This window comes from Lampetra fluviatilis, chromosome 39 (genome assembly GCF_964198595.1).
Source record: "Lampetra fluviatilis chromosome 39, kcLamFluv1.1, whole genome shotgun sequence".
NCBI classification, from domain to species: Eukaryota; Metazoa; Chordata; class Hyperoartia; order Petromyzontiformes; family Petromyzontidae; genus Lampetra; species Lampetra fluviatilis.
In genome coordinates, this window is record NC_136313.1 from 7,576,796 (window position 1) to 7,593,918 (window position 17,123).

The window sequence follows — 17,123 nt, forward strand, 5'->3', positions numbered from 1 at the left end:
TTGCAGTTTCCCGCCAACGTAGCGAGCTGATCCCCATACACGCGGCCGGCAGTTCGCGTACGCTCCCGTGCGTGCATACCTGAGTGTGCGTATGTGGACATCACTCACTGGTGCTACACACTCGTACAATGCACGTGTACACGCGCGTGCACGTGCCCGCTAACCCACCCATCCCCCACCCCCCAGTGCACTGGTTGCAATACTTACACTTGGAACAACACCAGCCTGTACAGACCTGTATATGCCACAAATGATCTCGTGTAAATACGTGAAGGTGAGTTTAGAAGAATTCGTTTCACCGAGTCGGAATAATTCCATCCACAGTTTACCTCTTTAGTACCCTGGTATATATATAACAAAAAGAAACATAAAAACAATGACATTAATATTTACTGCTCAAGTTTTACCAAATGTTTTGCTCGTTGCTCACGTAAAGCAATGAGCTAAAGCTACCTATGCAATTCGCACACACACTGTTACACCGCCAGTGACATTATCTGGTGACTGATTTAACAAAAAAGAGAATTTTTACAAAAGGCTGCACTTGCAAGTATATGGAAGGAATGCAGATTAAGTTCACGTACGAATATATATATGTATTTTTGGCTCCGTTAACTTTCAGAACTTTTTCCACTGACATTTCTAAGCCGGTCCAAGGCAGGGCCCTAGTGGCGGCGTGGGTGCTTTTTCCACCGGCTCTCAGCGTCGATGATTATTTGTTACACGGAAAATCCCATTTCGGCAGTTACTGCCGGCGAGCTTGCAAGGGGATATTGCTAGTGCATCGGCGCAGAACAAGAACGTCAAAGCGATTACGTCGAGAGGAACGGGCAACAACGGGACAGCACTTGTCGGAGGTGCAGCCAAACGGGGGGGGGGGAGTGCTTTCAGTGAACGTAAGATGAGTGAGCACCAATCTCTGAGACTCGGCCCTCGTGAAGACACCTGAATTCGGCTCGGAGCCAGGCAGGGCCAGGGACGGGAGTTATTTCCTCGGGATCCGTGCGACCCCCGACTCGTTCGTTCCGCGCTGTGTCAACGCCACGGCTTGGGTTCCGCGGTAATGTAAAAGAAAAAAAATTAACCCGTAAAAACTAAGTTTTTCACTATAAATCCTTTATATGCGTGGCGGCTAGAGTCCTCTCGTCCTCTGGCTTGAGATGGCTGCCACCTATGGGTCAGATGATTGCCTGCCACCATTAAGCAATTGGTAATTAAATATAAAAAAAAAATTCCTAAAAAGTGTAAAAATTTGGAACAAAAAATTTCACGAAAATAAATTGTCACGCACAACGAGTCTGTGTGCAAAATGTCAGCTCGATTGGATCACGGGAAGTGGGTTAAAAAATGACCGAAAATTTTCACGGTCGTAAGCGCGCAAGCAAGCGAACTTAATATAAAGGATTTAAAAACCTGCCACCTCCTGAGCCGTGACAAGCCTGGCCTGGACCGATCCCAGCACAGCTCCATTGCACAGCGAGACAAAAAAAGGGTATATTTGAGTTGCGTCGGGTATTATGGAAATCGTTTGAAAATTTTACAGAGAATCTCGGGTAAATTGCACGGCTGCCACAGGTTTCAGATACACGAACTCTCAATTGGAGCAAGTCGTCTGCTGTCGTTGGATGAGTTTATTGTGGATTTTGGTAGCTGTGTTTACACTTGGCAGCTTGTTGACGTGTTTGCGAAGGTTTTCGTGGTGGTTGTGAGGTGGCGGTGGTGCTACGTGTCTCTCCGCTGTGTCCTTTGCGTTGTACCGCTCCGTCTCGTTTCAGCACGATGTCCGACGTGTCGCTCCACGTGATGGGGAGCTTGTTCAGGGACTCTGTTGAACCGGTGTGTTTAGCACACCGAAACAAAACGCGCGTTAGAGAGCTAAATGGCCAGTTGATAGAGACGCAAGCAACGTGTAACTAACTTTAATTAACGGACGTAGTTCTGAACGTGCTTCATTCGAAGGCAGACACCGTTTGGGACCGATGCAGGTTCTGAGTGATCGCTGTGACACTCTCTCTGTCCACACCCTCACCCCCAAACCCACTCGTCCACCCTCCCCACATGGACGGTGGTGAAAAGTTGGCCGCATTGCTCATAGAGCTCCTGTCATCTGGGTTTCAGCCTCCCATGATGGAACCGGGTTCTCAAACGTAGCCAGTTGATGGTTTCGGCCTGGTCACCAATGACTGGGGCAGTGTTATGTCGATGACTGTATGCGAGTCGTCGCTTAAATCGGCGTATTCCACCCGTGAAGGCCACCAATTCGGCTTCAACTGCCATGCGACGGACACTCTCCGGCGCGATTGAGACGCTCCGCCGTCGCCCTCTTGTTTCGGAAGAGAATTGACGAGCGCTTTCGCGACGTCTGGATTCCACGGAGCCGCTCGGCACGGCGCGTCGTGACGTCGCGGCCGCCGCTTGCGCGGGAAGCTCTCAACGGAAGCGTCATCGCCGCGTGACGCGCACCGCGCACAACGGGAATGTAAAGACGAGTCCCAGCGAGCGATGTTTAAAGAGACGGAGATGTTTAGAGAGCGAACCGTGCCCAACGGACCCACGTGTTGGATACGGTTGTCGTGGCAACAAAATGGCTGTGACCGGTGACACTAAAGGACGTGAAGCAACACCTGGTCATAACGAATGCCCTCGTGTAAATTAAGGTTATTTATGCCAACTTCAGACCTATCTGAAAAGTGTCGGAAATGTTGCCCCTTTTTTATAAGAAAAAAAAGTGGGTGCCGTTAATGTGCCTCTTGTACCACACGTGTTTGAACCAGTCGCATGGTTCACATTAATGTATTTAGATTTAGCCTGAACAATTGGCTTGTCTGGGCGAGGCTTCGGTGTTAGCGGATGGTTCTATTGCATCACGGCAGGAGATGCACGCACGGAGCGTGGCTCCACGCGTTACCAAACGGTGACCCCTGGAACACGTCCGTTGGATGCCAAACCGCGCACACTAATTTATTCCGTTCAAAAGAGGTGCTCCTGAACTTCAGTCTACGCAGGCGCTTTTGCGTACACGAGGTACCGTTAAAACGTGTTCCGTGCAGCTCGTCCCAATCGAACGTTGGTCGTTGAGGCTTTCACACAACGGGGTCCGTCCTCGCGCGCTCTGCGCACCAACACAACCGCGTACGACGCGGAATTCTCGCCGCCGCGTCGTGGCTGATGAACCCCTCTGATCGCGTCCCCCGAATGTGCCATTTGTTTTCTCCACCCCCACCCCCCCCCCGGCTTGTTAACAATGCGCAGCTATTAACGCAAGCGGACGGTTTGTGTATCTCGAGTTTGTGTCTCGTTCGTAACGACGCGATTAGCCACATAGAGGACTTATTTACGCGATGTCAGGGCGTTAACCGCTGGTCTCTCGAAGGGTGCTAAACTTAACAGTCGCCAGGAAAAGCCATGGGGCGCCATTCCCATGTTGGTGGAGGGGTGTGTGGGAGCCCTTGCCAGCCGGGCAGAGGGACACTCCGGCCTGCTGAGGCACGCATCTCTCTGCATCACCTCAAGCCTCCCCGCAAATCACGCGACTTCTGTGTTGATCCCTCCGCTCTCTGCCCCGCCCCCTGTGAAAACAGACGCTGCCCCGTGCAGTGTTGAGGCCCTTGCCCGTGGAGCCTTTCTCTCCGTATATCCTCATCTCTCCTGACCCTGTGGTCCCCATGTTTCCATTCCTTTTCCCTCCCTTTCTCTTATTTCCCCATTCTGTCTTTTTTTCTCCCATTCCCGTTCATTAGTCCCAGTCATTTTATTCTTGACCTTTACTCCCCTACCCACTGGTGGTGCCATGGGTAAAAAAAACAAGTTATTTGTCTCTATTACACTGGTCAACACACTTTTTCTGGCATAAGGTATTCCAACGGTTTTAAGGTAATTTTGGGGTGCCGATTCCAAATCTGGCATCAGTTTTTGTCTATCACATCAGCTTTTTGAGATATAAAATATTGCATTTTCAATAAAAACTGCAGAAGAAAAATATTAAATAAATGTGGATATCTACATAAAATGATATTATAAACACACTATCCTAAAAATACAGCACCATATTTTAACACTAAAGCAGTCACTGACTCGCAACAACTTGCAATCATAAGTGACAGAGTTAATTTCGGGTAAAATCAATGAAAATGGGGTATGCAGATAGCATAACAATGAGATGTGATAGAGCAAATCTGAGATCAGATTTGGAATCAGCACCCTGAAATTAGTCTAGAACAGCTGCAAAAGTCCAGGCCAGAAAAATGTGTTTTGTTGTTGTTGACCAGTGTAATTAATTACATGTCGCTCCGACAACACGTGAGTTGCAACCGCACTCCCTGGTACCTTCGCTGCTGTTCGGCAAAGCTCGTGCGCCTGCCGTGCCGTTGTTTGGCCTCTTCTTTAGGATTTCCCCGGTAGCCAAAAGGGCGGCGCGATTAACCCGGCGGTCGCTCTCAGAGGTTCGCGGTTCGAATGCGGCCAGGCCGCCCTGGTTATTACCGCCGGGTGTTGCTGACCGTTGGATTCACGCCGCTTGCATCTCGGTGGGGGGGGGGCAGAGGTCCCGTGACGTCTAACGAAGAAAGGTACAGGGCCACTTGCGTGCCGGGTGTTCCAAATTTGGAAAAAATATTTTCTCGCGGATGAGCTAATGAGGAATTTCACCAATCACCTCCCGGCTCCGCAAGTTGAACGGCGCCCCAGTGGCACACGGCTTCCCGCTCCGCTAATTACTGCTCTGTGCATCGAACTCTGCTGATGCAAGTGAGGTTTTAATTTTTATTTAAATACTGGTCATTTGAAATGATACGGAAAAGCACTTTTCAACGTGATGAAAAGTTGGCAGACTACTTCTGGTTTTTAATGAATTCACTAAACATAGCATTTTTTTAATTTTAGACTTAGCAATTGTAGATTTCATTGTGCGTGCAAAGTACACGCAGTATTGTAGTGACACAGATCCCCCGTATAGCCTTAACAGACTGTAGGGGCAAGTGCTGTTAGCCAGCACCCATGAAGGTCGGCACGGCATACGAGGGGGTGGGTGGCCAGCACCACGCCCGGCCGCCTTTGTCTCCCCAGTGGCGATGTTTACACACCGCATTAGGTACTCAATTGAGGCTGAGTCGACCTAGGGGAGGCCCAGGACCGGTTCAGAGAATCGTCACTGGGGTTGGTGGTGAGCGGGAATCGAACTCGGGTCGCCGGGTTCGTAGCGCAGCATCGCGCTGACCGCTACACCACCGCTCCCTACACTAGTAAACCAGCATTAACACAACACACTAATACACATTAACACAACACATTAACACAACACATTAACACTACACATGAACACTACACATTAACACAACATACTAATACACATAAACACATTAACACACAACACATTAACACAACACACTAATACACATAAGCACATTAACACACCAATACACATTAACACACAACACATTAACACAACACACTAATACACATTAACACAACACACTAATACACATTAAAACAACACACATTAACACACATGAACACTACACATTAACACAACAATTCACACACCACACTAATACCCATTAACACACAGCACATTAACACAACCATTAACACACAACACATTAACAACACACTACTACACATTAACACACAACACCCATTAACACGCAACACACTTGAGACTGTTTTGTTCACCATTTACGAACGGGTCGCTGGTTGAGGCTCCCCCCCCCCCCGGGGGATGGTCGAGGCCCCCCCCCCCCCCCGTGGGGTGGTCGAGGCCCCCCCCCCCCCCCGTGGGGTGGTTGAGGCCCCTCCCCCCCGTGGGGTGGTCGAGGCCCCCCCCCCCCCCGTGGGATGGTCGAGGCCCCTCCCCCCCGTGGGGTGGTTGAGGCCCCTCCCCACCGTGGGGTGGTTGAGGCCCCTCCCCCCCGTGGGGTGGTTGAGGCCCCTCCCCCCCGTGGGGTGGTCGAGGCCCCCCCCCCCCCCCGTGGGGTGGTTGAGGCCCCTCCCCCCCGTGGGGTGGTTGAGGCCCCTCCCCCCCGTGGGGTGGTTGAGGCCCCTCCCCCCCGTGGGGTGGTTGAGGCCCCCCCCCCCCCCCGTGGGGTGGTTGAGGCCCCTCCCCCCCGTGGGGTGGTCGAGGCCCCCCCCCCCCCCCCGTGGGGTGGTTGAGGCCCCCCCCCCCGTGGGGTGGTTGAGGCCCCTCCCCCCCCGGGGGATGATTGAGCCCCTCCCCCCCGGGGGGTGGTGGGTGACGTTCACCGTCACGTGACACGCTAAGAGCAGCTCCACGTGGGAGAGGCGCGAGTCACGTGGTAGAAGTTTCGCCCTCTGGATTCCACGCAAAGTGTTTCAAAACCGAATTATGCAAATCCATTTTTTGATAAAAGTAACCCTTACAAAAATACGATTTGTACTAAAAGAATTACTTTACAGTTTTTTTGTATTTTACATAAGCATCCGTGTATTATTTAACACTGAGATTGTATTCAAAAATGACGCGTGTGGTGTTTGCCGAAGGGGGGGTGGGGTGGCGTGTGTGTGTGGGGGGGTCACCCTTCAAGTGTTTTAATCCGCCGTTTTGTAAGCAATAAAACCGCAGTTGAAATACATCGTCGAGCGCTGTGTGGCATGGCTCAGTGTTCAGCTATACCCTGTTGTGAGCGCGTGTGGAGGAAATGGGCATACACGCGTTACGACTCGGCCCCCTGTTAGTCTCTTGCTGTTAATTGATTCCAGCATGTGAGCAAAGATGAAAGTATGGGGTGGAGCAGTGGTAGTGGTTCGCGTGCTACGCTATGATACTCCGTCACCCGAGTTTTGATTCCCAGCCATGGGTAAGGTCAGTGGCGAGTTTTATCAGAACCGGTCCTGCTACCGCATCCCCATCACCTATCACCAACCCACACCGTGTTGAAGTGTGGTGTGGGGATGCTTTGATCCATTGGTGGGTTGATAGCGGATGGGATTCAATGGAAATCTCGTCACGCGTCCAATGTTAACAATTTATAACCGAATTATAGACATCAAGTCAAAATCATCATTTAATGTGTACGTGCATTTTAAAGCAATTCGATTTTTGCCAAATGTTTTTTTAACGAAGATGTCTAAACAAAATGTATTAAAATTAGAATTATAAATCTAAAAACAAATAACGTGTATAGTGATAATAACAGTAGTTGGAAGAGGTGGACCTCGCGCACTCACTCAAGCGGGCACGTGTTCACTTTTGGAATATTAAAATGCTACCGTGAACACCGTGGGATAATGGCGCATTATTATTTATTTTTGAAATAAAACACACTAATATTGTGTTGTGGTACTGGAATGTACAACATTGAGGCTCAATTTCCAGCGTATGTTGTTTTTTTTAAAGATATAAATGCTAATAATTTGAGTAAAAGTTCTTTGGAAAATCAAGATACATTAAATATATACACTGCATTTTACGAGGCTTACCCTACTCACAAACGGGATGAAATTGTCCCCACCTTAAAAAAAAAATTTAGGTAAACGTTTACATTTGTATATTTTATAAAACGTCTGATAGGTGCAGGAACCACACCACCGCTCACCACCCCAATGCTTGCTCACCAGATTTGTATGTTTGTGTGAAAACCTCACCCGAGCATGAACGCCTACCCAAAGTATGCATGCCTCTGGACAAGAATGCGCCTGGTCAACACGCGCGTGGAAACCCAACGAAAAGAAAACAAATGTTTCATTCAATTCCATCAACTATTTGCAGTCCACCTCCTGGTCACGTCCGCAGCCCTGCAGCGTGGAGCATTGTCACACAATGTCGGCGAGCTACCCAGACAACTGCCTCCACATCTCGGGGTGGCAGGGCTCTCGGTGTCAACGAGAAGGCCGCCTTCACGTCCCACAATGGACCTGTTGTTTCCGATGGTGGGGAGCGGTGGTGGAGCGGTTAGCGTAGCTTTGCTACGGACCCGGCGGCCCGAGTTCAATTCTCACTCACGGCGGCCAACATCCAGTGACGATTGTCTGAACCGGTCCTGGGCCTTCCCCCAGGTCGACTCAACCTCAAATGAGTACCTGGTGTGACAAAGGCGGCCGGGCCAACCACCCACTCGTGTGCCGTTCCGGCCTTCGTAGGTGCTGGCTAACAGCACTTGCCCCAACAGCCTGTTAAGGCTACACGGGTGATCTTTGTCTCTGTTGTTCCAAATGCCGTTGACACGAAACACGTGGCCGGGTTCATGTCCCCCAGAGATGCTCGGCATTGCGGTTGCAGAGACACCCGAGATCGATCAAAAAACTTTTTTATTGAACTTTTTCTTTCTCTACAAGGAACAGTAGATGAGCGTAAAACAAAAAAAAGTTACCCCGGGGGACGGTGGAACCCGCACAGAGCGATACCCAAATCGACGCGCACGCGTTCCGCGAAGCCCTAGATCTCAGACGGCATCTTCAGCCACCGCCGACGGCGGCAAAGCAACCTCAGTAGCGGAGGCCGCCAAGTTTGAATGAAGAGCCACTGCGAGTGGAACAGTGGAACAATGGAACTGGACGCCGAGAGACACACCCACACCCAGCGCCCGTGACCTCGCTCTCACCGACTCGCTCTCACCGACTCGCTCTCACCGACTCGCTCTCACCGACTCGCTCTCACCGACTCGCTCTCACCGACTCGCTGTTTGTGGGGTCTGTCTCGCGAGACGACATCATTCCTGCCACCGCTCCCGTCGAGAGTCGGAAGATCTCAAAAAGGGGCCGTCCATAAATGACGTCACGCGATTTTGGACGATTTTTGACTCCCCCACCCCCCCTCGTCACACGACGTCACAAAGAGTCAGACCCCCCCCCCTCCTCAAATATGACGTCACAAAGCTCTGCCCCCACCCCCCCCCCCAAAACCATATTTTCATTTTGAAAATAAAACATGCTTCAAATCGCTTTAAACTATGTTCATTGTAGTGCGTATTTAATGTGGCGCTGCACTCTGATGTTGTAGGAGAAAACATTTATTAAAAAGTCTATTTAACTAAGTAGAACGTGTTGTCTATATTTATTTAAAGTTGAGCATTTTGATGTGACGTCACATTTCTCAACCCCCCCCCCTCGTCACACATCGTCACAAATGTCTGACCCCCCCCCCTAGGTGCGTGACGTCATTTATGGACGGCCCCTTGGATGCGTTCCCGAAATGTGCGACGACGTATATCGAGACGACGTCAATGAAATCGACGTACAGAGTCGTAGTCGTAGTCGTGGGTTGTGGTGGTGGTTGTGGTTGTGGTGGTGGTTGTGGTGGTGGTTGTGGTGGTGGTTGTGGTGGTGGTTGTGGTGGTTGTGGTGGTTGTGGTTGTGGTGGTGGTTGTGGTGGTGGTTGTGGTGGTGGTGGTGGTTGTGGTGGTGGTGGCGAAGGACTTCGAGGCGACGCATAACGAGGAGGGGACGATGCCGTCAGCGACGTGAGCGTGTGGGGTGGGGTGGGGTGGGGCTGGTAAGGCGACAGCAAGTCATTAATAAAGTGACGACGTATTAGAGAAACGACGTAACAGGAGAGAGGGCAGAGGCGTCATAAACCGGGACGGTGTGACCGTCTTAGCCACAACATAACCCATAGCGCTTTCACACCTAGACTTTCGCGACCGAAATCATCCACGATACAGGTTTTTTTTGGGGGGGGGGGGGGGTTAGATCGCGTAAATACAAATGTGTGGTGCTGGCCACCCAACCCCTCTCGTGTGTGCCGTGCCGGCCTTCACATGTGCTACTCGCTCACAGCACTTGCCCCAACAGTCTGTTCAGGCTACACGGGGGATCTTTGTGTTTTTCATACATGTTAACCCCTTATCAGTGCCCTGCCTTATTACAGACCAATTCAGAGCTTAGTGGTCACCCCGTGCCCTTTATAATCTCAACGTTCAACTTACAAAGTCCCATCACAAGGGTAGAAACACAAACAAAGACAAAAACATGTTGCCCGTATTGAAACGGCTGTACGCCGTATGGACCTGAAAACTCAATTCCCACGTGCAAGAAGACGGGATTAAACCGTGTGGGTTGACAGCTGTGATAACCACAACGTAATGACAACATGACCACAACCTAACCACAACTTAACCACAAACACCGCCAACGATCTAAGCGTGCCACACTAAATTTCGATTTAAAGCTTTCGTGACTGCAGGGATTCATCTTCTTGGTTCTTTCGGTAAAGTCACGTAGAAGGAAAATAATAAAAATGAAACATAATAAAATAATTCTCACGACGTTTCGAGAGACAGAGTTTGAATTCATTCAGACTCTGCCTTCTCGACAGACCTGTTCTCCACCTGAAGACGGCTGCTTGCGTTGTGACCGAAACGTCGTGAGAATGATTTAATTATGTTTAATTTTTATTATTTTATTATTTTCCTTATATACGTGACTTTACCGAAAGAACCAAGAAGCCGTGCCACACTACACGTGTGTAGTGTGGCACGTGCTACATCCCTGCTGTTGTCAATCTGCCGGATCAAGGCATCCACACACAGCTGTGCAAGTCCTGGGGGTTATCTCGCCAGATCTCACCACCGTGCTAGGCAGTGCAGGTTGGTAAAGGTAGGGGAGCACAGAAGTAGAGTACAACAATGTGTATGTGTATGCACTGCCCACGTAGCCAAGCAAGAGCCAATGACACCTGCTTGAACTTCTTTTGCACCGTGCGTATCGGAAGGTGCGGGGGAAGGACATCGATCTAAACGTGGACAACAATCCCAAGTGCTATCCAGGCTCAAACCTGCTTGGCTTGCGAGATCTGAAGAGACCAGGTACAACACGAGGTGATTTGGTCATAGGCACCTCGTATCACTCCACACCTACTGCCTTTACTTGTGCGATCATAATACAAATCACAGTTTAACACGTTGGCTTTCACTTATGGATTAAAAAAAAACCCACATCACAAACATTGTGCGGAAATTTAAAGGGGCGGGCGGGGGGGAGTGTAGATTTTCTCAACCGTGTTAGTTTTACAATGCATAGACAGGCCCTATAACTCCACACCAAAGGGGATTTTAGAAATCCACATTTCGAGAAACTCTTCCATTCGTCACACGCTGGGCACGGATTTCTCACGGGCGAGGAGGTTTTCCGCGCCGCTCTCCGCGTTCGCGTTCGCACCCAAAAGTCGCAAAGTGACAACGGACCGGCGCTCGGCTTTGCGAGCTCGTCCCCTAGCCACTCGTGGAAGCTCCACGTGCTCCATACAGGTGCCTGGCTCCCTACACGTGCTCCATACAGGTGCCTGGCTCTCCACACGTGCTCCATACAGGTGCCTGGCTCTCCACACGTGCTCTATACAGGTGCCTGGCTCTCCACACGTGCTCCATACAGGTGCCTGGCTCTCCACACGTGCTCCATACAGGTGCCTGGCTCTCCACACGTGCTCCATACAGGTGCCTGGCTCTCCACACGTGCCGCATACAGGTGCCTGGCTCTCCACACGTGCCGCATACAGGTGCCTGGCTCTCCACACGTGCTCCATACAGGTGTCTGGCTCTCCACACGTGCTCCATACAGGTGCCTGGCTCTCCACACGTGCCGCATACAGGTGCCTGGCTCTCCACACGTGCCGCATACAGGTGCCTGGCTCTCCACACGTGCTCCATACAGGTGCCTGGCTCTCCACACGTGCCGCATACAGGTGTCTGGCTCTCCACACGTGCCGCATACAGGTGCCTGGCTCTCCACACGTGCTCCATACAGGTGTCTGGCTCTCCACACGTGCTCCATACAGGTGCCTGGCTCTCCACACGTGCCGCATACAGGTGCCTGGCTCTCCACACGTGCCGCATACAGGTGCCTGGCTCTCCACACGTGCTCCATACAGGTGCCTGGCTCTCCACACGTGCCGCATACAGGTGTCTGGCTCTCCACACGTGCCGCATACAGGTGCCTGGCTCTCCACACGTGCTCCATACAGGTGCCTGGCTCCCCACACGTGCTCCATACAAAGGCTCTCAACGCGTAATCAAGCAGACATCTGTGAAGCAGCCACCCCCTACACGGAGAGAGCCTTGAGATTGAGACTCAGTCGGGGCCTTTCTGGGTAAAGGGCTCGTTGTCAAACAGCTGCAGGTCACGTGGTAGCAAACGTTCATTTGTAAAATTGTGGCAAAGGAAAAGTTCCGATTATTCAGCTGGAGATTATTATTGATAAGCAATATATATTTATTCGATGACAAGATGCAAGGTGTTTTTTTCTCTCCCTGTATTTTAGATGAAAAGTTGGCAGTGTGTCTTATAAATCCGGAGAAGACATCGTCCTCTGGATATCGTGTTTTAACACCAGCTATTCATATTAATTTTCCGGAAGACAATTGTCCATAGCAACACATGCCCACCCAGAGAACAGAAGACACCATCCGCTGTTGAGATTCATCTTCCAGGAGACACCAATCCCCCATTTTCAAAGGGCGCATTCCAAATCATCTGGAAGTTGGCTCTCCACAGAACCGTATTCTCCTGTAAATAAAATCAACTTTTTTTCCAAAATGACCCCAAAGTTTGCGTTGCGGCTTAACCTTCCGGGACGTCTTATAATAATCCCGAGAACACAGAATTATTTTTCTGCAATCCATGCCCTTGAAAATTTTGAGCGCTTGTCCCTCAGGTGCCATTATTTTTCACCAATACAAAAACCTAACGAGCACCAAATCTCCGCGCTATATTGTGTCACCATGCGCTGCAGTAAACACCCATTGTACACCGATTGCATAGTTTTCACACGCGACCTATTTCACATTGCACTCCAGGGCGACCTGCGGTGGTTCCCCACTGCACGCTGCATCGTCCCACGCTGCTCTGCGCGATCCACGGGTCCAAGGAATTCTGAGAGGAGAGGATCCAGTTTGGGTCGAGCCACAGACTCTCTCCTCTGCGGGTTTCCCACATTCAGGAAACGTGCGGATGGACAAAGCCAGTACTCCTATGGGGTGTTTAGTACTGGCCGTCGATGTTGTTCTGCTCAAGACCCAAACATCGCACACCTCCAGGCTCTTGGCATTCCTGCTCGAAGACACCGAAGCAGAACATCACCGGCAGGCCGATGGGTACATCTCCTTCATGAATGGAACATTAAAGACGAGCCACAGCGGTGCGATTGAGGCCATGCAGCCCCCTGCTGGTGGAAGGGCCTGCCAGAGAAACCTCGAAGAGAGCGGTCCCCAACATTTTTGGCACCAGGGACCGGTTTCGCGGAAGACAATTTTTTCACGGACCGGGGTGGGGGGGGGTCATCATTGGGTCTTTCCACATTTTCAAAGAAGCTCTCCAGCGACGTTTGTTTTTTTACTCATTTTGGCTACTAGGGGCTAGAGCTTGTGGGCTCACCAACACTGTGACTGTGACAAGTGCGCAGTGCGGGAAAGAGGCACGGATGGAAGTGGTAAATAATAAAACAATGGGTGCGGGCTACGCACGGACTCACCGCTCTCACCTCCTGCTGCTGTGCGGCCCGGTTCCCAACAGGCCACTTGGCCCGGGGGTTGGGGACCGCTGCTCTAAGAGACCGACTCTTGCACAACTGACCAGACGTCTTGAAAGAGGTGGGGCGACCCACACTTTGCCCCACCACACACGAGCCGCCGATCGATCAACTGCGGTGTCACCCATTTATATGCTACTGGGTGGACAGGGGCGCGGTGGATTTAAAAAAAACTTTGCACCGTTGTTTCAACTGCCGCGCCGGGAGATCGTATCCATGCGGTGACCTCCGGATTGCAAGTCCGGTGTGCTGACCGTCACACCGTTACACTGCGGGAGCATCCCCGGCCCCCTTGTATCGATTGTGTGAATTCTCACAACTGGAAAATTTTTAAATTCTCTTTAGGTCACCAAATGTAAGTTTGTATGATTTGGCATCAAATAATTAACCACCACACAGCATTATCACAATCATTTTATCAGTCTAAATCTCTCCATTACTTATGTTTTTTTTAATCAGCCTCATATCCTTTTGCTAAGAGGGATGCTACAGAAAACGCAGTCCAATGGCTCATGGGGCAGCACTGACGAGATCCTGGCTTCACAAACTGGTCAGGGGCCTTCACTCCCCTCACAATGTCCCCCTCCCCACACATTCCCACCCACTCCCCCACCACCATCCCCCCCCACATCCCAAAATAAAACCAAGTTCTCAAGCGAAGAAAGTTGAAAAAGTCTCGACTCGGTCACCAATGAACGTACAAAAAAATATACACACGTTTTTTTGCCACTCAATTCGGTACGGCCTAGCACCGAGGCCATAAAGAAATGTTGAATACAAACGGCATGCATCATCCCGCTAATGACGCGGCATTACCACACCACCACACGACGACGCTGGAAATAGTTTCGCCACGGAGACGCCTTCAACAGTTGGCGCCATGACAGCGCGTCGCTCGCTGCGGGAGTCGTGCCGGGACGCTTGTTGGCCTCGTGCCTCGGTGATGCCAGGAGCACACTTGAAATGTGAATAAAAGATGAAATCAAAGTACAACAATACATTTAAATAAGGTGAAGGTGCAGCCCTGCGATTTGCCTGGTCACACCTCCTGCTAGGGGAGAGGGCCTCCACTAGAGGAAGCTCTACAGAGGCCCCTTTGGGAAATATTTGACCGACTCTTCCACGCTGGCAAGCGGTCTTTGAAGCGGCCGTACCCTCCCGCAGCGACCTGCCCATCGACTAACCGTGGCGTCCGCAATCATACTGCTGGGTGGACCAAAGTGCAGGGGGACATCTTTGAAATTTTTGAAATTTTGAAAAAAATTTAAATTTTTAAAATGTTTGAATTTTTTTAACATTTTAGAAATTTTTAAAAATGTTAAAATTTTAGAATTTTTTTTAATTTTTGCAAATTTGCTCCATCGTTTCAAATGTCGCGCGCCAAGGAAATCGAACTGTGACGTCGGGGTTGCAAGGCCAGCATTCAGCAATATGACGAACAAAATAAAACATCAGGTCAGTCATATAAGTAGAAGGATGTGACAATAATGAGAGGTAATAGAGAACTTTGCAGAGTATAAGAGGTAGAAACTTAAGAATGTTCACAACTCAACGAGTGGAAAATGTAGCAAACTTAATGGGTATTGTTGATGCGGCTGCCCAGTTACGCACGGTAAAAATAAAAGTTAAAGATGTCGCTCTGCAATTCCTCGCTCACACCACTGCTAGCAGAAGGTTCCCCACGAAGAGGAGGCATCAGAGAGTGCTTTTGGCCTACTTTTCCCCGCCGGTCACACGGATGTCTTGAAAGAGGTGGGTAGTACCCACACATTGCTCCATCGCTCATTGGCACAAGGTAAAGAAATGTAATAACAATGAATTAAATGTGAATACATGCGATGAGATATAATAACACCTGTGAGTGATTAAAAAGTCTCCGATAAAACAAACCATACCAATTTGCGGGGAAACTGAAATCTAAAACGAGTCATCACTGTAAATGTAAAGTGTATTTTTAACACTTAATCAAACATTCCGTTAATTGCTTATTGCTTTACCACAACGAACTAAGCATCGTATAAGTCACCTGGAAGGCAGCCTTCCTCAAAGCAACTTGTTATATTCAATCCTAGAGTTTGAATCGCACACTGCCCACCACAGACAAAACTGTCAAAGGGTCTTTTTGTAAACACAAAACTACGGAAAATAAAATTGCACGCCCACTTACGCACGCGCACGCGCGTATATATTTCACCACCAGAAAAGTGACGTACACGCCACGCACGTCTCTGCTCTCATTCGCTACGTAGAGGGAAGGCAGTGGTAGCAATAGCCACTTTAAGGCCCACCAGCCATAACCATCATGTTTGGGGGTCCCTGTACAGAATCGGTGCCCACCCATGAGAGTCACAATGGCACCACGGTTAATCGGGCTCCGATGTATGTATGTTGACGCTGACGAAGTGCAGAGTATCTTCGTGAACTCAGGAGATATCCGTTCAGTTGTCAGGTCTGTTTGAATGTCGTACCGCGCGAAAACAGCGGAGAGAGAACAACCACGCGTCGTGGCATTTCAAGCGAAGCCACGGCGATCACAGTCACAGCCGTTCGTGTTTCTATCAGTCTGAGCCCTTCAAGTGCACGGTGGGAGACTGCAGGAGTGTGGAAGTCTCGCGCGCGCGGCTCCAGCACGGGCCCCGCAAGCCGGTGTCGCGTCGGCCTCCAGTCCCACCTTGGCTCACAGGACCGGCGCGAACGTACGTGTGTACGTTGAACTTCTTTCGCACCGTACGTAGCCAACCGTGCCAATCGCGAGTGAAGGGCCACCGGTGACGGGGGAGGGGGGGGGGACGCGGGCCCAGGTGCCGTGCCCTAGAGCCCCACCTTGGCTCGCACCGCAGACACGAACTGGGGGTAGTGGTACTGGTTGGGCACGGGCCCGTCGACACGGCACTCGCAGAAGTAGAACATGGGGAACCAGACGCGGGCGCGGCGCGAGTGGCGGGAGGTGCCCGCGGCCGCCAGCGTGTGGTAGTAGAGGAAGAGGCGCGTCGTCAGGTAGAAGGCCACCACCACGTCGATGGTGTAGTGCTCGTGGGCCGCCAGGATGAAGAAGATGCCAAAGAGGTTGAGCACCCAGGAGAGCGTGTGCAGGTAGTGCCAGGTGATGGGCGTGTCTGCAGCACGCACGCAAAGGCAGAGACCACCCGGCTTCCTAACTGTGGTGTCGTCGTCATCGTCAATCAGAAATGATCAATACGTGGGCGGTCGTGGTGGCGGTGACGGTGGTGATGCACGTGGCCTGCAATCCAGCACTGTGGAGGTGAGGGTTGGTGGATCGCCGCACAAATGTTGCGTCGCGGCTCGCCAAAATGCGCTAGAGCAAAAATGTGGACTCCTCCTGCTCCATCCGTATGGGATAGAGTGTTTCCCCCTCGCACGTGTGGGGGGTTGTATCCGAACGCTCCGGTTTCCTCCCACATGTAAACACAATGTTTTTTATGCGATCTGACCCAAAAAAATTAATCTATTTTGAATCCCTTATTAATTGGCCGGTAACACCTTAATATGTAGAGGACTGCAGAGCTTGAGCATTTTTTGGTGCCAGCTCATTTGCGTGACTGCCTTCCCGCTTGTCTACGGTTCCCTCCTCACCACTCTGAATCGTTCTCCGTCTTCGGCGAGGGATCGAATACTCTGACGGCGCCCA

The 17,123-nt window shown here is 50.8% G+C and overlaps 3 protein-coding genes across 4 annotated transcripts in view; 2 read left to right on the forward strand and 1 right to left on the reverse strand.

Moving 5' to 3' along the window:
• LOC144945935 (lysine-specific demethylase 6A-like) overlaps window positions 1-5,724 on the forward strand; it is a 28,812-nt gene extending 23,088 nt beyond the window's left edge. Inside the window, exon 14 of the mRNA XM_078874597.1 lies at window positions 7-5,724. Coding sequence (XP_078730723.1) covers window positions 7-30 — 24 coding nt within the window. The 3' untranslated portion in view covers window positions 31-5,724. The remainder of the gene's footprint in view (window positions 1-6) is intronic.
• DHX37 (DEAH-box helicase 37) overlaps window positions 1-17,123 on the forward strand; it is a 126,570-nt gene that overhangs the window by 37,610 nt on the left and 71,837 nt on the right. The gene's annotated exons all lie outside the window — the stretch shown is intronic.
• The window catches only part of SAMD8 (sterile alpha motif domain containing 8), a 31,064-nt gene continuing 28,052 nt past the window's right edge, over window positions 14,112-17,123 (reverse strand). For both annotated transcript variants that reach the window (XM_078874599.1, XM_078874598.1), the window contains exon 9: window positions 14,112-16,590. In XM_078874599.1, coding sequence (XP_078730725.1) covers window positions 16,286-16,590 — 305 coding nt within the window. In that variant the 3' untranslated portion in view covers window positions 14,112-16,285. The remainder of the gene's footprint in view (window positions 16,591-17,123) is intronic.